This window comes from Enhydra lutris, unplaced genomic scaffold (assembly GCF_002288905.1).
Source record: "Enhydra lutris kenyoni isolate GAN:26980312 unplaced genomic scaffold, ASM228890v2 scaffoldscaffold19, whole genome shotgun sequence".
NCBI lineage: Eukaryota > Metazoa > Chordata > Mammalia > Carnivora > Mustelidae > Enhydra > Enhydra lutris.
The window spans coordinates 18,750,742-18,773,352 of NW_019154103.1; the positions used below are offsets into that span (position 1 = coordinate 18,750,742).

General features: G+C 37.2%; 1 protein-coding gene across 1 annotated transcript; it reads right to left on the reverse strand.

The window, feature by feature from the left end:
- Nucleotides 1-10,946: 10,946 nt before the first annotated feature.
- On the reverse strand, nt 10,947-22,258 carry LOC111148379 (uncharacterized protein KIAA0825-like). Its single transcript, XM_022504884.1, has 3 exons — nt 22,238-22,258; nt 18,993-19,217; nt 10,947-11,430 (listed from the first exon to the last, which is right to left on the reverse strand). Exons 2-3 carry the CDS (start codon nt 19,204-19,206, stop codon nt 11,018-11,020), a joined length of 627 nt encoding a protein of 208 aa, XP_022360592.1. The 5' UTR covers nt 19,207-19,217; nt 22,238-22,258; the 3' UTR covers nt 10,947-11,017.
- Between the last annotated feature and the right edge of the window lie 353 nt (nt 22,259-22,611).

The following is a 22,611-nucleotide window of genomic DNA, read 5'->3' on the forward strand; positions in this document are numbered from 1 at the left end:
GATATAGAAATACAGTCTACATCATAAGGATTATATAGAAAATACTTCTCATACTGAACTATAAGCAAACAAATGATACTTGAATAAAAAAGTTGCACACATATTTATCTTAGATGAAAATGTCATACCAGATAGAGAAATCCAATTTTTAAAGATTACACCTTATGGTTTTCAGTCAAGACTTTTAAGTATTTTAAAATCCTTGTTAATAGATCTAAAATATAAAGAAAATATTTATACTTTCATACAAAATAAATTGTATGTGTAGGTTCCCAGGCGAAAATCACGGTACCATTTTATTAGATTGTCTTGGGCTGTGTGTGTGTGTGCATTGCATGCATGTGTGTATGTGTGTGTGTATAAAATAACATGTAACAAACTATAGCAACAAAGTACCGAAATAACTGGCTTCAAAGCAAAAAATTCAATCATGATGGTTTTCGGATATGTTTCCCTGATTAGACTGGTTGATTTGGCTTGGCATTTTGTTATGCATTCATTAAATTATTATCAACAAATACAAAGTAGTACAAGGACATTCAAGTTGATAACTTTTGGTGTGCACAATGTGAAACTATTATAAACACGAAGTCAAACATATTTAAAATTTGGACTAAAACGGACTAATTTCATCTCAGAAAAATTTTGTACTGCCTTTTGTAAATACTATGGAAAAACAGCACTTACAAAATATACATGGTATACTTTCACACAGGTCCCTTTATGTAACTAATATATAAAGGATATATATATATATATATATATATATACACGCTTTTCCCCCAACCAGATCCCCCAAATCACAAATCTCATTACCTGTTTTTGAGCAGTACACTGAAGGTCATCTTATCCAGTCCCAGATAATTTGGCAGCAAGTCTGACCAATTCCAGTTCCATTTTGTGATGGCTGACTGTTGATAAATGAGAACACGCTATTGTTAGTTATTAATCAGAGTTAATATGATCAGTAAATTAAAGCTCCAGCTGTGATAGACTAACTAAGAAGGAGGGGGGTCCAGAACAAGGACTTAGACAGATAACATCAATCATGTCCACAGAAGAAGGTTTTTATTCCAATAAGACAGCAATTAATTTATAAATCCATTTGGGGATGTAGTCATTATTTATAAAAATATAAATCAATTTCTTGAGTCGTTATTCTTCCCAAGTGCTAATGGCATTTGCCCAACAAGTTTCCCTGAGAGGGTGACTCTTTGAGAAGAAAAGTGAAATAACTGGCAACTTTTTCATCTATCGATTGCTAGTTTTTATTCTTTAGCACCCAGAAATTTGATGAAAAAAAGACTTAGAAGTGCTATGACTCAAAGTACAACACACTGCTTAATTAGAGTGTGAAAATAATGCTATTTTTGGTTAAGAAAATAATTTAAAGGGGAAATTAGAACAACCTGTAAATGTAAATAACATTCTCTTTTCTCATTTAGTAGGTAATTTCACAACAGAGTAAGGAGAAAAATTGCTGTGAAAGATAATCTCATAATTCAGAACAGAATAAAACATGCCATTTATTTAAACACAGGCTAATTTAACAGCTACAATGATTATTTATGGTTTGGAGCACTCTAATGCACAACACAGAGAAGCAGCCAACACACTCAAACTTATACAATATATTTGGTTTTCAAGTATTATAGATGCTTGCATTCCTTAAAACTAAACAGTTTTGATAATGAGAGTCCAGGCCAATGTTTAAAATCCTCTAAGAACTATGCCCTGTCACCTGCTGATTAATGGAGCACCACAATCCTGTCATAGAGCAGGAGAATTCTGCCCCAGGTTGTCAGCATTGAAGGTCTTATTCTACTACAGTATTGATGAATGTAGACTAGGGTTGTAACAGGCATGGCAAAAATATTATCTGCATCCCGAATTAGGCCATTGTTTTAATTCTTATTTTCCTCAGAGCTCTAGGTCAAGCAATCCTTCTCTTCTGCCCTGTTGGTTGGAAGAGTCTGTCAGGAGACTTTTCCCTTTTTTATTCACCAAGAGCATAAACAAAGCAAAAACAACTTTAGATTTCAAATGCTTTGGCTTTAATTTGACCTTTGTAATGTAATGATTGAAGTAGGTAGCTTAAACAACGGCATATTCTGACATTAAAAATGTGTGGTATTTATTACATTACCTTTATTCCAAATATCCAGACTTTAAGATCATTTGCAAATTAATTTGAAATGCAGGAATATGTTTAGGATTATAAAAAGGGAAATCTATCTCATGCCACTTAAAATAGGAGCTCGAGGCTTTATTTATAATTAGTTGTAAACTCTTATTATTTCTCTGATAAGTTAGATAAATTCATAAAAATTGCAAGGCGTTGAGTGGGTGGATTGGGGATGGGGGCGAGCAGCAAGGGAGGAGACCATTACGAAATGCCTGCTTTTTCAGGCCTTCTCTAGACACAGCTGAACAGATGTTCCCTCTGCCCATGGTGAACTGACCTGGTCAAAAGTTAAATTATACAGACCAAACATATGAATCAGTTTGACAAAGAGAAGATAAAATAACTTTTCCAAAGTTAATTCATGCAGACCACATAAATAAACAAGGACTTTTGCTTCCCAGAAAAAAAAAAAAAAAAAAAAAAGCTTATAAGTACTCAAACACAAAGCACTTTTTTTCCTTTATTTATGTGAAAAAAAACCCCACACGTTTAAGTTAACTTTACTATTTTCCACATACCTGATCTAGCATGTTTTCACTAAATGTCTTGTACACCTGGAAAGGGTTAAAGGCAGAAGGCTGATCTTCCACACTCCTCAAGGTCGTCTTTAAAGGTCTGATGGGTAATGGATTTTCCTCTGAACCATTCATAGAAAACAGCTGTTCTTTTAAATATTCCTTCAAGGGGAAAAAAAAATTACAAGTCGTGATGGTGGGAAGCATATATTCTCTTTAAAAATACACTGATCAATATCCAAATCTACCTTTTCAGCACATTTGCTCGATTACAGTGTATTACTTGCCTCAGGACAAAATACATTTTCAGAAGAAACATAGCAGAATACCAATCAGCATTGCAATAAACCCATCAAAAACAGGTTCACCTAATATACAGGATAGATCAGAAAATCATTTAACAAATTCTCACATAATGAATGTGTGCTTGATATATCAGAATCTTTTAAACAGGCATTGTCTTCTTATGGGTTCACGCGTTAACATGTCTGGTTACCAAAACTTAACTCAGATGCATGATTCCTCACAGTACAAGATTGCTCGTTCATTCACTAAGTGCAGTTGTTACCTACTCTCTGCTCAGCAAAAGGCTAAGTACTTCGATATTTCACTGCAATCTTCCTTTATGTAGAATTAATTATAATTCAAACTTCTGAACTCTATTTCCATGCTGTGGACTGAAAAATATCAAGGTTCAAATGAAGCTCAATGTATGTAATTCTAATCCCCCAACTGCCAGTGGCAGCCTGGGCAAAAAAGTCAATCTACTGCTTTATATTTCCTTTTCCATTCATAAGTAAAAAAGGTGAATGATCCTAATCTGTGTTATTGGACTCTTTCTGGAAGACGACCATTAAAATGACGTCAAGGTTCCTGTGTAAACCATCAAATACTTACTATTAATAAGTCATTTAAGAAATTAAATAATATAAAAATTCTCCAGTATGTCAAAATAGAACTTTTTCTTCAAGAGTAGGACCAGAGAGAGAACATTAGAGCTGAAAAGAACTTCAGAGGTCATCTGGAAAACCCTTGCTACTCAAAGTCTGGCGCCCAGACCAGCCCAGTCAGCCTGGGAACTTGTTAGAAAAACAGAATCTCACCACCCCAGGAGACTGGCAGGCACGTGAAAGTTTTTGAGTAACTCTAGCCTACACCACATTCTGCAGTTGGCTCTGAAAGGTCACAGATGAGCCTGAGGTTACACAGGGGTGAGTGGTAGAGTCTGAGTGAGGAGCCCCGCCTTCCATCTTGGTTCACTGTGCTTTCTCCTCTACCTCTATAATATAATTTTCTGAACAGAGAACGCCCACTGTACTTATCCAGCAAGGTAAATTTTAGATCCTAAAATCCTCAACATCAAAAGCAACCACTTCTTAACTATGATAATCACTTCTTAAATTTGCTCATTGCGGACCACGTCTCCTTAGATGAATTGTATAGCATCATCCACACACAGAAGACTCCTAAGTATTATTAGATTAATAAAACCACCAGAAAGGAAGGTTATGTCTAGATTTAGATTTTTATACAGAAATAAAATTTCTCTCATGATTTCTGAATGTAAAATTTTAAAAAGGAGTAAAAGAGTCTAACAAGAACAACTGCTTTGTTTGCTAATAACAATCTGTTTCAACTGAGTTCCCCTTACACCGCTACATTTGTCTTTTTTGTTGTAAAAAAGATCAAGTGCTATGTTGCAAGTTGGGAACACAACGGTGTTTTCTCCCTTGTTAATTTCGCTGACCTTTCCACTATCTTGTCACTCTGGTCACCACCCCTTCTCAAAAACCCGATTTTTTGTGCTATCGCTTTAACCAGATTTACTGCTAATGTGATTTATTTCTTTGGAAGAGATACGTCGTTCCTTGAACATCCTTTCTTAAACCCCCTCCCTGTGCAGTTACATGCGTATTTCCCTACCTGCCATTTCATGAGGTCCCATGATCTCAACTACCACCCTCAGCGAGGCCACCAGAATCTCTAGAAGCACGGCCTCCCTTGTCTTTGCCCGTGGCCGGGTTCTTCAACTACCCACCGGACTTTGATGCTCCGACATCCTCCCTGTATCTCAAACACCAACACTCTTCAACCCCTTTCCTCTCGTAATTCGCTAGGACTCGGTGGCACACTCAATCGGCCCCTCGCCCAGGCCTGCGCCTGTAAATGCCCCTGTATTTATGCTCCCGTTTTAAGCACATTCAGCAGTACCCCCGAAAACGCCCAAGACTCACAGCGCGACTCGGCAGGCGACCACGCCTCCCGGCGCAACTGCGCCCCCAGCGTAACCGCGCTTCCGTGTAAACGCCGCGGCAAGTGCGACGCGGGGCAATGAGTCAGCGGAGAGCTGGCGCTGAGTTTGTCGCGGGCTACAGGCTCTGGCAGCCCCGGGGCAAAGGGCTCACTCCTTTGTCTGGTCCAGCCTCACCTCCCAGTAGGCCACTTCCTACCTTGCCGCGATGCTTCTCCCGGCGCACGGTCAGCAAGCATTTAGCCTGACATGCCACGTGATAAGCAGTGCCGCAACAGTAAATGTACTCGGTGGTAGGGAAAGAAAGATCCTCGCTCGGAGATCAAGGCCTCAGGGGTCCACGAACCCTACCAGGAGAACAGCCTTTCGATTTCCTGACAAGAACAGGCGGCTGCCAGCCAGGAAATATCCCCGCTTAATCTTGCTTACTGGTGATCACTGATCTTTGTCATGTTAAGGGCTTTTAAGAAGTGGACTGGTCTATCAGGTTGGCAATCTCTCCCAGCCGTGACTGTTCTCAGAATTCTGGTAACATCACTTTCCTAAAAATCTGAGGGTAATCCTCCTGCAACATCTGTTCCTCAGTAATCAGCATGGTTACTTAAGCCCATCTGGGTGGCCATGTGGCCAAGCCAATGAAGGCCATGATTTCACAACGGTGGTCTTTCTCTTAGCCAAGGCCAGGAGCTCCTGAATTCCCCACATAGAAACCCTAAACGAATTATGAGGGACCATTAGCAAATGGGAATAGGTTGTGTTACTTGCTAAACAATTATATACTGAGCTCTGGACCATTTCTCCTAACAGCAAATCCCTCGCACCCTCTCAGGCGATCATTGAATGCACTATTACATCACCTGTTTATTGACTGGTTGATTAGCTCTAGGAAAGCCAGGAAACAAAATTTACTTGAGGTAACTTTCAGGTAAATGGTAGCCGAAAGAACATTTATGTAACTGAGTTGTAAAATACTGTGGTAGGATTTAATTCACTCCTCGGAAATTTATCGTTTTTAAGGCCTACCCCAATGAGATAAAACACTATAGCTTCCCATTACTCACACTTTAGAATTTTTAGTATTCTGAAAAATTACATTGGTGCATTTGTAGCTAAAAACATGATTCTAATTCACATTAGACGTCACGCTCTAATTCAGGTACAAATGCTCAAATTAAAAACCTGATGAAGTTAATACACTTGTATTGTTCCAAGTCCACAGATGAGATAACCCGCTCTTTACATTTTTGCTCAAACGGCCAGAAACATGCAAGGTCAGAGGCTTAACCCAGCAGAGACGCATACAAGCATGACATTGGCCCTAACCAGTGCCCATGCATTAATGCATTTTCTTGGGTTAATCGAGCTGCGCCCTAATATGGTTCAATATTCTTCTCAAGTTTTCTCATTATGGAAGAAATCTACAGCTTCACCTGACAAGTATGACGTCTGTAGGAGAAGTACCTCTCTCTCCGGAAAATTCATCATTTCACAAACAGCAGATCTTAACATCAGCTTAACAGTCACAAACACACAATTCCCAAACTCCAGGTCTAGTCTATACAATTCAGAACTGAACTGAGTTTATGAGCCGTGTTATTGTTTAAACCATATAAATAAAACCTACATTGTTTCGGTGAGGCTTCTGCTATACAAATGCAGAACAGCCGGGGCTGAATAGATTCTATTAATAATGCAATATTGAGTTTGGTATTGACTTTAAGAAGTATTATCACCTCCTTGACTAACCCTTAGCTGCCAGCAGACGCTGCCTCAGGCCAGTACACACCTAATTGCTCGGTAAAAAGGCCGTTTCCCTACCTCATTGAGCCGCATGATGTGATAAATTTGCCGCAGGTACTCGCTGCCACCTGGTTTGTGGCAGATATCCAGGACCATCATGTTTATTTTCTGCTCAGTCGGTTCAAGAGCACTATCTCCTTCTTCTAAGGCTGTGCTTTTCTCTATTGTCATAAACGCACTAAGTACAAAGAAAGCATAGAAGTATCAGTGGTGAATAATTGTAAAAATGGAAAATAATCAAAGAGATTGAGCGCGGAGAGTCCATGTAAATCTCATATTCAAAGCACCATAAAGACCGCTCAAATAGGTAAGCTTTCCCAAACCGCCCCTGAGCAGAGAAACGGAGCCACAGAACTAAGCACCTGAAAGCATTTTAAAAAATTGAATCGTTTCTTTAAAACAGTTCTTTATTGCATTTGTACTCCTATCTATAAAACATTTTCCCATTACTGCAATTGTTGAAATTGCTATAATCATGGGATGAAAACAAAACATTTCTTTTTAAGAACATATAAGAAATAATTTGTATTTTCTCTTTGAGGATTAAAAGTATCTTTGATGCCTGAAAGAGCTTTGGTATTCTGTCTTTTGTAGATTCTTCTTTACACCTGTCTTTGGAACACATTAAAGACTAATTAAAGTGTCAAAAGGGGGAGCCTATTATGCTAAATAAAGGCTGGGCGCTCACTGGCAGCATGCTTACCACTGGATATTTTAAATTGGCCTTTTGACACTTGTTGCCTTTTAAAAATATATGGCCTCTTCCCCCCCCCACCCCCCCACCCCCGTTTTCTTCTTGGTAAGGATACCTGGCAAAAGCGACTACCCTGATTATTCTTCAGGAAAAGGGTCTATCATGGCCACCCTGGAATATGCAACTTGTATTTGTGAAACATTTCTTGTTATTGATTTTAAACATTATTCAGATAGTAACGTTGAATGACATAAATTTAAAAAAAACAAACCTCCAAATATACCAGTAAAAAGAAATCATGATATTCAACGTACATGATATATATCCCATGCCACTTTTCTTATTACATTGCTATTAGGATCATGTTAGGCTTTGCAATCTAAGTATTCTTAAGAAAATGCCTGGTTTTCCACTGTTCCGCAGACTAAATGAAATTTACTGTGGTATAATCAGCTATATACTGTAGTTCATTACTGAGATTTTGCCATGATTATAAAATTAGTTCTGCTAAGAGTAAGTGCTGCTGACCTGAAGACTGAACCAAATGATACCCAGCTGCTGGACATTAACTTTTATATTGCTACCACATGTAGCTTCAAAACATCTCTCTTTAAAAAAAACACACAAAACTTTACAACTGTGTAAAGCTTGCAAAAAATAAAGTGGATCCTACTCTTTGACGTATTCGTTAGCTACAGTAAATCTTCAAACAAAAGAGACCTTCTTGCAATAAAAGAAGTTTGTAAATATCTTTTTGAAGCTGCATACAGGTTGCAAGCAAAATTTGTCAGGTTTTGTACAGGCTGACATTGAAAAAGTTGAGGCCCTCTGACGAAAGAGTGTCTCAGTGTCAGCCCCTGAATTGTATCCTTTCCTGTCCATCACTGTGCAGGTGAAGCAAATGATTGGATTCAGTCAATGCCATGATTAATGAGTTCCTCTCTGGATTTGGGACTGCCTATCAATCATGTCATTAGGGAGAATGTGCCCTGAAAGAGGCAGACCTTAGCCAAGGAATAACTGCATTAATCTTAATCTGTATATGCACCCAGCCAGCCAAGTCAGGGTCACCATGATGAAAAACAATAATCTTCAACTCGACAAATTACTTTGCAAAGACAGACATTTCTTTACTTTTGGGGCTGTGTGTTCTCCAGAATCTAAGTTGACTGTTTACAGCTTGAGTGTTACTACAAAGTGAAGGTTATTTTAATGAATAGTAATGCTTTCAGGCAGTGCGCAAGACAAGCAGTGCTTACAGCTGCTGCCACCTTCCCACCACAGGTCTTTTCACAATTTCCACAAAATCAAAGTTAAATCTGAATGCTAGTGAAATCTACCTAAAGGATATCGTGTAGTTCCAAGATAATCATCAGGGGGAATTAAAATTTTGATTACCCTAACAGAACTATTTCAGTTTAAATGGTTACATTCCCAAACTTAAAACAATTACGGCAAAGCCAAGGCAGCCCCTCACCTATACACAGACATCGGGGTTTAAAATACATTTTCCTTTATGGCATAGATCTAGAAACTAAATGATCATTGATTCGTGAGAACTACGCAGAGGGAGAAGTTCACTTGTATAATAGATAATCAATCTGAAATCAGAATCAAGAAGTACATTCCTACAGTGCCCATTAAATCCTGGAAGAGATGACCTAATGTGAGTTAATAAGTCAAATCTACCGTTTCAGATACATATAAGAAATAACTTTAAATCTGAACTCTTATATATTGATATTCGAGAAACTGAGAAAGACATAGCATTGTGCTAATTACATACTCGTACACATTCAGGAACTTTGAGGACTGTAAACCATTTTTTTTTTTATCAATATGTAAAACATTTTTAAAAGATCAGCAATTCTTCATTTTGGATGCATGTTGCAGCAGATAATTAATCAGTCAAATATAGCTAGACAAATCCCTATATAGGAGGTATCAGATGTGTTCGTGCTGTTTCTAAAGAATTTAAATAAACTTTAAAGGAAAAATTTTATTAATTTTATTAAAATTTTATTAATGGAGTCCCGTATGTGGCCCCAGGTGTATTGCTGAGACATGACTTTACACTGATCTTATTGATAGAGGGACCCCTAAATCAAAAGTATCATAAATTTAACTTTAAAATCCACTATTTTTATTCTCCGCCCCCCCCCCTTTTTGTAACAAACGCTGAGGATATGACATCTGGCCTTAATCTTTCATTCATTGGTTTCAATAGCCGTCAATTGGTATTGAATGCAAATATAAAGATTAAGAAGGCTGATTTTAGCATTACTAAGCATTTGCCTGACTGCTGTTGTTATTCCTACCCACAGGACACCCCAGAAGTAAATTTCTACAAGTCCCTATGACAAGACCAGGAAAATCACCATTCCTGAGATTTTTCCATTTGGATTAATATGAAGTCTTACTGATTAACACAAACCAGTAACGAATATTCGTTACCACAATACCAGTGAGTGCAATGTATTTTAACAAGAGTTTATAAATAACAAATGCTTACGAGTTCTAAGCTTGATGCTAAAAACTTTATGAATGTTATTCAGTTTTTCAAAACCACTCCCACCAGCTTGGTACCACCACTGAAAATGAGGTTTTGAGAGATTCCATAATTTGCCCAAGATGGCCTACTCACAAGGGATTCATTTTTGGCCATCCGATTCCAAAGCCTGAGCTCTTTGTCACTACCACATACTAAGGAAAGTAACAACTTTTAGTCGTTTCAGGCAGAGAGTTAAAATAGTATCTGCTAGGGACATGAGGAGATTTTAAAAGAATGGGGGACAGTGTGTGTGTGTGTGTGTGTGTGTGTGTGTGTGTGTGTGGTCTGAGAAAGGGCTGGCTTAGTGATCTGTAGGCCATTATGAACTGTAATTCCTTTATCAATATCATGCAGTTCAAAAGTGAAGACTAATTTTAAGACAGGAGTACTCTATGTACGTATTTAAATTCATCAGGGACCCTTAAAAATCTTAGCAATATCACAAATCACTTAGTTCTTGGTGACAAACCTATGAGAAGGCTGACATTTTCATACAGAAACAGCTGGGTGTGTTTATAGCTCGAGTGTGATATGCCCCAGTTGCCCTCTGGGATTCTTACATTACCAGATGAAAAATGTGTACCTTTTTGACAATCAGGTACACAGAAAGCAATAAAAAGCCTTTTATATCCATTAATTCCTTCTTAATTTAATCTCCATGGCCAATCCATTTACAAAATGCTCCAGGCTATCCACGAGATACCTGTTTGTGCACTGAAAAGGAATGAAACCAAATTCTCTCGGGTTTAACTACCACCCTTTTTATCAGAAACCTTAAGATGGTGACTAAACAGGTATAATGTTCCAGCATGTCAATGGGGTTCAAATTTTAATAAAACAAGGAATGTCTGATAATCCTGTTTTTAATGGGATATTTATCTTTTTCTGTATTCGTCAAAGTTCCCATGAAGTTAACAAAATAACCTCTGTTGCCTATCTCCCAGTCTTTTGTTGTTGTTTATTGGTGATTTTGTTATTGTGAATGTTATCTGATGAAATTCAATGAGAGAAAAACGTCGCCTTACCATTCGGTGCTCAGTTTCCTTGCTTTCACCAACTGGCTCTCAAGCCAGTTGGGTTTTTCCTGCTCGATGCTCTGTATGACCTTCTGGGTCATGTGATTAGGGCCCCTTGTCTGCTTTCCCATGATGCTTTCCAAACACACACAGATTAAACCAAGTTTCTCTTTACTCCCTCTGTCAAGGGAGGCACCTGTTAAAAGTTCCACAGTGTTTCCATCCTCAAATATCCGACATATGATTACAATCAAGTTCCAGACAAGAAGGCTAGCTTTCTTCAATTCAACAAAGTTTTTTGACATTTTTCTCTCAGACAGAAAAAAGAAGTATTTAATTGGGGGAGGCAAACATGCAATCACCGTAGGTAACTTGCTGATTACAATAGATACTGCCTGAGCAGCAAGCCTTGTGAAGCCTGGGGAAGAAAGGAAAGAAAAGGTATGATTAATATTAGCATTTGCATTCCGTTACTGTGTTGTTTTGAGTGTTGCGTGGGGATGTCTAATTTTTGTGGAGAAAATTGTCTAGAAGAGCAAGTGCTTGACATATTCCGACAGAACTCCACTGGGGTCCCCTCCGGGGCTGCCTAAAATTCCTCAAATCTCAAACTCACTTTTTTTTCCCCCTTTCTCAAGAATGAAGATTAGAACGTTTAAAATTATTATACTTTTATCTACTAAGACTGCAGGTTTAAAGGGCTCAGGTGTCCTCTTAATTAACAAATGTAAAGGCACTCCTGTTGGACCTCTTTGTGGCCTTTGGTACTTTCTTAAGCCTCCTTCTCCCTTGGAATCCATAACAGAATCATTCTAGATCTTGCTGTCCCTGGCTCCCCTTCTTCTACTTTTTAGCCCAAATGTCACCTCCTCGGATACCTTCACTCACCACCCCATCCAAAGCATCCCTCCATGCTCTTCCCATGCCAGGTCCCACTTCCTCTCTGTTATCTACTTTGTCACCTAATAATTACCTTCTTAATTGTTAATGATCTGTCACCCTCCACTAGAACATAAGCTCCATGAAGACACTATTGGATCCCCAACATTTAGTACCTTATATATCAGCAGTTCAATAAAGATTTGGTGAATGAATAAGCCAACAAACTGTTTCCCATGCTAGTTCTAGTTTATACTTACACCTCTTAAATGTAGGTATTGTTAAGAAGTCCTTGCCTTTTGAATGATGATTTCACACACTCTCCCTTGCCTGGTGTCATTTCTCTGAAGTATGTACTGATGCTCCCTCTCTAGATCAGGGTGTCTCAACTTTGGCACTAATGACATTTTGGCCTGGATAATTCTTTGTTTGGAGGAGCACTACAAGATGGTTTAGCAGCATCTCTGGCCTACACCCACTAGATGCCAAATAACATTCTCCTCAGTGTGACCACCAAGAATGTCTCCAAGCATTGTCAAATGTCCCCTGGGAGCAAAATCTTTCCTGGTGGAGAACCACTCTTCTAGATGAGTCTTGAAATCTTCAGTCTTGGCCTTTCTCCAGGGTAACAATCCTACAACTACAGCTTCCTGTGGGACATTTCAGTTCTCTGTTCTAGTAATCATTAACTCATTATAATTAAGATCAAATTAATTGTTTTCCTCCCAAACTAACTTGGCCTTGCTGACCCTCCCTTCCCCCTCTCTGTCTCCCCATCCCTTCGATTCTTCCTTCTTTTAAAATCTTTAAAGTAGTCTTACTGATCTTTCATTCCAGAAACCACATTGATAAATCCTCCTACCCCTTCATCTCTGATATACAGTTTCACCTCACTGTGAAACATGGCTACTGACCTATGGAAAACCGTCCTTACAAAAGGTACCTGGACTGCTGCAGTGCTCTCCTAACTCATCTCCCTGTTCTGGACCATGCCCAGCCTCTCTCTTGTGTCATGAAGCCAAATTAACATACCATAAAGTGTGTTATCTAATTTCTCAGCCATGGTTGTTTGAGCTGCTCCCACTGTTAGGAGATCAGTCTCTGGAGTGTTGCTGTCAAAACATTCCACAGTCCAGCCTCAGCCAGTTTCTGTAAACCTTATCTTTATTTTTATCCTCACTGCTTTTAGGCTTCTGAATATCTCATTACTCTCACATGGAATGCCCTCTCTCTCCATGTCACCCATTTTTTTCAACTCTTGGTTCAAAGTCCTCTCCTCCTACGAATTTATTCAAATGTACTATCTGCATGACCACTTTGGTGATTAGGTCTGTAATATGCCATGCTGTCACCTTTTGCATTATCATCTATTATTATGTTATTTATGTCTTCATGAGTTGTCTTTACAAACAGACAAAAAGCTCCTCAAGAGCATGGAAAACAACCTCATCGGTCTTTATCCCACAAAGCCAGGCGCAGTGTTTTAATCCACTATATACATTACAGCATTTGAAAAATTAAACCGAGTGACAAGCCAAAAGAAGGTAGCTTCGAGTTCTTCAGTAAAACATTCTTTACTGCTTTTGCTAAACAAAAATACTAAAACAATGTGAAAGATTTTTCAAGATATTTGTGACATTTAAAGAAGTCACTCTGCTCTAAAAAATTACAAAGCTCTCGGAAAACATGTCTTGTCTGGTGACTCCAAAGAAATTCATAACAACTTAAGAATCATGTTAAAAATGAACTGGAACCGTCTTCATAAGTCTGTTAAAGCGGGCCCAACATATATTTGAAAGATCTCATAAGATTATTGTGTTCAGTAAAATAATAAATTCGAGAACGCCTAATTCAGTACTTGGTAACGAATAGTTCCCTGAAAAATGTTTTCTTTTTATCCAAATGAGTATGCTTAGATGAAGCTTGAAATAGAGATAAAGCAAATTAAGAAACTCCTTTGTGACCACTCTTCCCTGTGTTCTTAAATGATTTTAAAGGTTTGTTGTTCTTCATGTGTTTGTGTCATTTACTCCCTATTCTACTCCAGGTGTTTGACTTAAAAGATTTTATCTTGTGTTCTGTTTATTCAAAAGAGGGTTTAACTGCAGATACCAAGGAAACATTTGACAATCTAAGAAGATATCAGGTAAAGATTACCAATTCTCTTCATACCTGCACTTCTACTGATATTTTAGAAAATCTGAGGACTCCAGATACTCAGATCCCCATACCTTATTAAAGCTTATGGCAAATTCCAATCAGAACCTTTAGACTAATGACAAATGAATAAACCCAAATCATAGAGACTCTGTGGGAGTCTGTGATGATGTTAACAATACTCCAGGAAGGGATCTTTTAAGAATGCCACGCATTAATTCTTCTGTCCTTATTTAAATATTCTGGCTTCTATCTAAGCTATATATATGTTACATGTTAGAAGGGCCAATTTCAGAGCTGACAAAGTGTGAAAAAATGTATGTCTTAGGATGGATGCAATGTGATATGAATATTTATGTATTTATCATTTCTTTCTTCCTAGACATGAACCACTGGTTGTTAATAATATATTTTGTGATTATAAAACATGCAGAAAGGAAATTTACAATGAATGAAGTAAAGACAAAATAATATCTTAAAGTCATTTTTAAAATGTTATTTATTAATGGTATAAGACGTCCATAATAATTTCTTGACTGAGGGGGCGCCTGGGTGGCTCAGTGGGTTAAGCCTCTGCCTTCGGCTCGGGTCATGATCTCAGGGTCCTGGGATCGAGCCCCGCATCGGGCTCTCTGCTCAGTGGAGAGCCTGCTTCCCCCTCTCTCTCCGCCTGCCTCTCTGCCTCCTTGTGATCTCTGTCTGTCAAATAAATAAATAAAATCTTTAAAAAAAATAATAATAATTTCTTGACTGAGGATAATGTCATTTAATATGCTTTATTATTTTTAAAATCTGGGCTTAACATTTTGATACAGTGATTCAAAGGGCAGGTTCTAAGTCTGGTGTCTGGTTTGTTTCACTACTTGATTTTACTGGCTCTCTTAGGTGGAAAAGCTACTACATGAACCTATGTAGATCCACACTGGAACAAGTGTATCAATAACTGTGCTTGTGAAATCATGGCACTTGCTTTTCTATCTCAATCATCAAATAGGTAAAAGCTGTTGTTGACATTTGACTGCTAAATATTCATTAATCGGGGCGCCTGGGTGGCTCAGTGGGTTAAGCCTCTGCTTAGGCAGAGGTCATGATCCCAGGGTTCCGGGATCGAGCCCCGCATCAGGCTCTCTGCTCCGCAGGGAGCCTGCTTCCTCCTCTCTCTCTGCCTGCCTCTCTGCCTACTTGTGAGCTCTGTCTGTCAAATAAATAAATAAAATCTTTAAATAAATAAATAAATAAATATTCATTAATCATAATGTCAATGGTTATTCTTGAAAACAAATAGAAAAATATTTCATTTTTGTATTTTCAAGAAACACATTCAGGAATCACTGAAACACTTGGAATATTTTTAGTTATGTTAGAAAATTCTATTTCTAGGTTCTGAAGTGTGTAGATAGGATATTTTTATTGGTGATACTGGTTTTTATAAAAATATTTCTGGTTTTTATAAAATGAACTATCTTAATAACTTCTGATACCATTTTGTATATTTCTGCCATCAGTTTCTCTCCCAACAATCTGCATGCAAATGATATCATGAATACATTTTTTTCTCTTTCCTCTCCAGAATCTACTCAGTTAAAACAATTACTCCAACAGTTCCCCCATTCTTTTCATTTATTTATTTTTTAAAAGATTTTATTTATTTATTTGACAGAGAGAGATCACAAGTAGGCAGAGAGAGAGAGGGAAGCAGGCTCCCTGCTGAGCAGAGAGCCCTATTCGGGCCTCGATCCCAGGACCCTGGGATCATGACCTGAGCCGAAGGCAGAGGCTTTAACCCCCTGAGCCACCCAGGCCCAAATAATCGGGGCACCTGGGTGGCTCAGTCGGTTCAGCAACTGCCTCCGGGTCAGTTCATGATTTCAGGGTCCTGGGATCAAGCTCCTCATCAGGCTCCCTGCTCTATGGGAGTCAGCTTCTCCCTCTGCCTGCTGTTCCCCTGCTTATGTGCTCTCTCGCTCTCTCTCTTTATTTATTTATTTAAATAAATAAAATCTTTAAAAGAAATTGCTGTCAATGAAACAAAACAACTACTTTGGGTATATCTGCTCTTTGAAACATAAGGGAGCAAATACCTAAGCTGAGCTGTAGCAAAAGCATCTGAACTTTCATTCAACTCTTTGATAAATCTCTTACATTGTATGATTTATTGTCATATTTATTTCCTTAAATCCTCACTGTTTTCTATGTAACAGTATTTACTGACAAAGTAATACAAAAATGCATTTCAGTTTGTCACCATAGTGTTTTCCGTGTTCTCTCATTTTTACCGTTTCAGGAAGGACAAATATTCCCTTAAGCTAATGACTATTTGTCTTTTAATAAGTTAGAATCTTAAAAAAAAAAAAAACCACCACCACCAACAAAAAATGACTCTAATCATTTATCGTTACTTAGACAAATACTGTAAAGTACTCCATTAACTATCACTTGACTTAAAACATCCTTGAAAACAATTACAGAAGTTTGTCTTCATGTTTTGGATGCTTAGTTTTGAAATCTTTTGCTAATCAAGATGATTTCCAACCACCTTTAGCTAGTATCTCAAGGCACGATACGTACCTAAGAGGATTCATGTTTAACAATAATGTATGGGAAGTCATATTTCAAATGGTTTTCCCATATACTTCCTTTTCTAAAGTCTTTTTTTTTAACCAAATCTGATCAGATCATCATCATTTTTACCTTATAAATACAGACAAAGAAAATAATGGAGGAAAGTGACTGCATAAGCCATTTTGCGTACTCCAGGTGGATATGACAATAGGAGAATACCATGGTTCTCCATCTCTCTACCCTCTGTTAGACTGACAGTGTTCAACCTTTATCACCACCATCGTATGCAAAACAGATAATATTTATAGGCCAGATATTAAGTCCCTTACTTGTTCAATTGATATTTACTGAGTTACCACTATATGCCAAGCATTTCAGTTGAGGTTAACTATAAACTATAAAGTAGATACCTCCTCTTGGTGCTCAAAGACTAGTAACTGGTTCTAAATGGGTGCAAACATCCCTGGGAATGTACAAGACAATTCTTTGATATATGAGAAGAAAGGAAGAAATGAAACTTTACTAAAATTTCATATGAAGATTGTCACTGTAACTCTCCCTTGGTCTGTGAGGCCATTATGGGGAGGTGATGGCCAGGGAAGGCTACTCTTCCATTAGCATATGCACTTTTTTTGAACCTGAGGTTCTTTGAAAGATTACCGAAGAATTCTAGAACACTTGTACGAAGCAAAATTTTTCATGAATAGAATGACTTGAAACCCACAAACAAAACAGTGCTACTCATACAACAAAAGTTAGCTATAGATTATACCTCCTGAATTGCTCAAAATCTGTGACATATCTAAAAGCTAGGATGGAGGAGAGATGGCAACAACTCAGACAAGGAAGAACTTAAGTAATGAAAAGCTGACATTTTCCAATTTCAATTAAATGGCTTTACTAGATTCAAAGGCAGTTTAATAGGGCTTGGACAGAATTAAAGTATTACTGTGAAAGGTCACAGATAGATAATTGATTTGAGTTGGTAATATAAGGTTGCTGGATAAAAGCCACATTAGTTAGGATCTCCATGGAGAAGAATGAAAGACTAGTCCCTTCAATTGACTTTAGTAGGTTCAGTTAGAATATTTTACCATTGAGTTTCCTTAAATTAATGAAAAATATTCTTCTTTAAAGATAAATACAAAGGAAAAAGTATTATTTTAAAAATCCTAAAGAAGATTCATTAACATGGTTACATAATATACATTCAAAAGAATCTTAACACAGAAACACATAGGTACAAAGAAACCATGTAAGAGGAGAGGTCTTAATAAAATAAATGAGGGGCACTTGGGTGTTCAGTCCGTTGAGCATCTGACTCTTGGTTTCAGATCAGGCCATGATCTCAGGGTTCTGAGATGGAGCCCCAGGTCCCGCTCAGCAGGGAGTCTCCTTGAGGATTCTCTCCCTCTGCCCCACCTCCCCACTCTCTAAAATAAATAAATTAAATCTTTTTTTTTTTTTAAGATTTTATTTATTTATTTGACAGAGAGTGAGAGAGCACAGCAGGAGAGGGAGAGGTAGGAGCAGGCTCACCCATGAGCAGGGAGCCCAATTAGGGACTGGATCCCAGGTCCTGGAATCATCACCTGAGCTGAAGGCAGACACTTAAGTGACTGAGCCACCCAGTGTCCCAATAAATAAATCTTTAAAAAAAGAAAAGAAAAGAAATGAGTAACGTGAACTGATGGTTCTAAAATATACTTAGAGGCATAGGCCCTAATAGGAACAATGCACTGGATTCAGAACCATAGATATTGGGGGAAAATACTCTGTCAAAACATGTAGTTACTAAATGGGGTATTATTTTTTACCTAAACGCTACACAAGTAGGTCTGTTAACAAGAGAAAAGAAAGTAGTAATTGGTGGCTGCAGTGGAAAAAACTTCGAGGAAAAATATTACACTGAACATCAGAGCAATATTCTTCAAAGTATAAATTTTAGATTACTTCGTAGATTTAAGGTTACTCACAATCATTGAATAATCCATGAATGCAAATATTATCACAACATATCACAGAAAATTCTGATTTGGTAGTTAAATAAAGATGATAACCATTTGAGTCATTTTCATTTCTAGTTTCCTTGGTCAGAAGGCTCACAGTAAAAAAAAAAAGAAAGAAAATTTATAGGTCCCAAATATATAGATATGGTGGAAAAGGGACTAATACAGCTTACAAATCTTAAAATTTTTAGAATCTTACTTGAGTTCATATCCTGGAAAATTGTTTCCTCACAGATATGTTTAAAAAAGAAAGAAAGAAAGAAAGAAAGAAAGAAAGAAAGAAAGAAAAAGAAAGAAAGAAAGAAAGAAAGAAAGAAAGAAAGAAAGAAAGAAAGAAAGAAAGAAAGAGAAAGAAAAAGAGAAAGAAAGATACCTTTGATTGATTCCTTCCTTTTAGGTTCTTGTGGAATATAATTCCATTCCTTGGGAATGCTCTCACGCAAACAATCAGGAACTCTGTGCTTGTTGAAGTTGGTCTCACAGTTCCTCCCAGAGCTCATCACAAATATTATCTGCTGTACAATGTCCTTGACAGCATCGGTCAGTGCCAATCTCAAGCATCGGATGACCTCTAGCTCGGACTCCATGCACGTTGAGACTTTAAAATCAGACAGCATATTACAGTTAGCAGAACCTGGCAATATTTTGTGTGTTATTCAACTGGGAATTCAGTTTCTCAGTAATCTAATTTAAAGCTATAGAAAAGGAGAGCTTCTTTTAACCTTGAAATCAAATAATTAATAAGCAGTCCATCAACGTTTGGGAAAAAAAGTTTCTTCTTAGTAATAAAGAAAACAACAATTAAAATAACAGTGAATAACAATATCTGCTTGTGGTTTGGAACTCTAATGGTAGGAATATAAATGGTATGACCTTCTTAGATGACAACTTGGCAACAATATCAACACTTTAACATTTTACTTACCTGCTAACCCACTTAATTCTGTCTCTAGGACTTCACCCTAAGAAATTAATTATAATCATGTAAAAGATATAAAGGAAAATTGAAAATAATCTGAATGTCCAATAATTGGTTATTTGTTTAAATACCTACACATCTACACAACAAACCCATATATTATTCACTAAAAAAATAAATAAAGGCAGGTTAGGAAAAGCATGACATGCTTTTTATTTTAAACACACACACACACACACACGAGTTAAAGGACGTACTCTACAACGTTAATAATGAGGTTCAGTGACTGATGGGATTTCAGATATTTTCCTCTTCCTTCCCTTTTTTGTTTACTTTTGCTTCTTTTGTATCCTCCCTCCCTTCTGTCCTTTTGTCAGCCATTCTACATTCTTTCTGATCATATATATTACCCACCATGACTATGTATTATTTGTGTGATAAATGCAATAAAATTTTACTTGTTTTTTAGTATGACAGCAAGTCTTGGGATAATCACTTGAATCAATACAGAAAAGTACTTATATGTTTTTTCCCTGAAATTTTGAGGTGATATTTCTTTTTCTTTTCTTCTTCTTTTTTTTTTTTTTTAACTTTTACTTACTTAAATAATCTCTACACCCAATGGGTGCTCAAATTCACAACACTGAGGTCAAGAGTTGCATGCTTTTGTGAGTCAGTCAGGTGCCCTGAGGTGTTATTTCTCACATGACTCAATCCATTGTTAAAACCACCATCCTGCTGGGATGCCTGGGTGGCTCAGTCTGTTGAGTGACTCTTGATTTCAGCTCAGGTCCTAACCTCAGAGTCCTAGGATCAAACCCCTGTGGAGCCCCGCACTGGGCTCTGTGCTCAGTGGAGAGTCAGCTTCAGGAGTCTCACAAAATACTCAGTATTTTGTCTTTGTAAACCCTCCCCAAGTGATGGTCCAGGTTTTGTAGAGAATAAATGGTGGATCCTTCACAGAAAACCTTTAATTTTTCTTACTATTAGCTCATCTAACAGAAAGTTTGAAATAATACCTATAAGTATTCACTTATATATATATCTTATACATAAGTGTACAAAAGTTGAGACCCTCATGACTGCTGTAGGGTCTCAGGTTCCAGGAAATATTTAAGATCCAGAGAATATTTAATATTTACAAAGAAACAATTTAAACAAAGATCAAGGACATTTCACAAATTTGAATTTCTGATCCTTTGAAATACCCCACACAGTTCGGACTGTATTAATAAGTGTCATACCTGTTTTAAGAGACTTGTCTGACCTTGTGGAGAAGGGTTTGCTCAAAGTGTAGATGAAAAGAAGACTAATTAGGAATGAGTAGCATTTTTGCTTTCTGGTGGCAGCACCTAAAGGCCACTGGTATCTTCTAGGTCATTTTCAGTACAGTTTTGTGCTAAGAATCAAAATGGTTCAAGAGCTTAAGAGTTGAAGAATAAATAATGGTTGAAGCATGTGGGTCACCAATTCTTTTTAATCCTAGGAGAGAATTCGGCTCTCAATTCACCTGAATAACTAAAAACAATAGGGATCGAAGAGCTTTCAAGGTTATTTTTCTTTCAGTTCCATAAAGTCTACATCAGAAGTAACTAAGTCTTTCTAACCTGAAAACTGTCCTTCCTTTGGGTAAAGAGGTAGCCATAAGAAATACATAGAAACTAGGAGATAAAACTTTAAAAGGAGATAATTATTACACAGCCATTAAGTAATAGATTCAAGTTTTTAAAATCATTACAAAAAGTTATCTATTGCTATTTTTCAGAGATAATGACGAAGAGAAGATGTAACATAATGACTTTAAACTAGCTAAAAAGATACTCAAGTAATGTCTAGAGGATAGTGAAAAAGTCCAGGAAGAACAAAACCATGAATGTGAACAAGTTAGATTTTTTATATGGGTCCCAGGAAATACTTTATGGAAATGCAGTTTCTAAAACAGTATATAAAACAGTTTATAGGCCGACAGCCAAATGTAAATGATGTAAATAGTTAATGGACTAACTATTAAGTTTTCATTCTTTGTTTTCCCAAGATATTATGTAGAATTAAAGTCAGGATATTAAGTATAAAATAATGTAAGCACCTTTCCACCTGGCCCTGAAGATGGGGAAACCCAGGAACACTTTCTATTCAGAAATGCAACCTGCTCTGGCTTTATCATCCATTCTAGTTGTAGGCAGAAGAACAATACAAATGGAAAAACATATGATCCCCAAAGGAACAATAGAACGTGCTGGCTTTGTAGAGACAGAGGCACTATGGTCATAATAATAAATGCCTTTCACATTTAAAGAAAACTGACCAGTGGTTTTGACTATCTGTTGAATAAACGCATCTAAGAATCACAAAATATTTTTTCAAAATATTTTATGCTCAATAGCAAAACTTAATCTATGGTAAATATTAAATTAAATTTTGTGAGGACACTTTCTAATAATAATTTAAAAAGAAAATCTGTATTACATAATTCCCCCTCCCCCTAATCTTCCCTTCACCTTGTCGCAGGTATACTATATTTTGATAGGACCTAACGGTTAATGATTCTCAAAGAAACATTTATACTGAAAAACAAATGTAAGAGAAACTTTTACAACAGACTCAGCAAATGTGACATCAATAAAATCTTCGAAACATCTTTAAAGTTTTATTTAATTATCTATAAAACACTTCTTTTACAAATAGTAAATTTCTCATACCTGGGATATTATATAGAAAGTCCCATAATTGTTCTTCTTCCATGTAGTTCACAAAAACATTTCCAAATGTTTGTGGAGAAAAATTGCAATGGTACAGTACTTTAAAGATGGTTTCTATCAAGCTGGATTCTTGATTCAGACTATTGTCTGTATCAGAAGCTTGTTCTTGAAAGGTACGTTCTTGGAAAAAAAAACAAAACTGATCTAGTAAGATAGGTATCAGTGAATGTGAGTAAATTCTTATCACTTGGGGCACCTGAATGACTCAGTCAGTTAAGTATCCAACTCCTGATTTTGGCTCAGGTCATGATCTCTGGGTAGTGAGATTGGGCCTCTCATCAGGCTCTGCACTGGGTGTGGAGCCTGCTTAAGAT

Coding starts and splice junctions, on each gene's coding strand:
- LOC111148379 (XM_022504884.1), bottom strand. CDS start 19,206: ATGGAGTCCGAGCTAGAGGTCATCCGATGCTTGAGATTGGCACTGACC. Junction 11,431..18,992: donor AAGGAAGGAATCAATCAAAG/GTATCTTTCTTT, acceptor TTTCTTCCCCAG/GCTTCACAAGGCTTGCTGCT.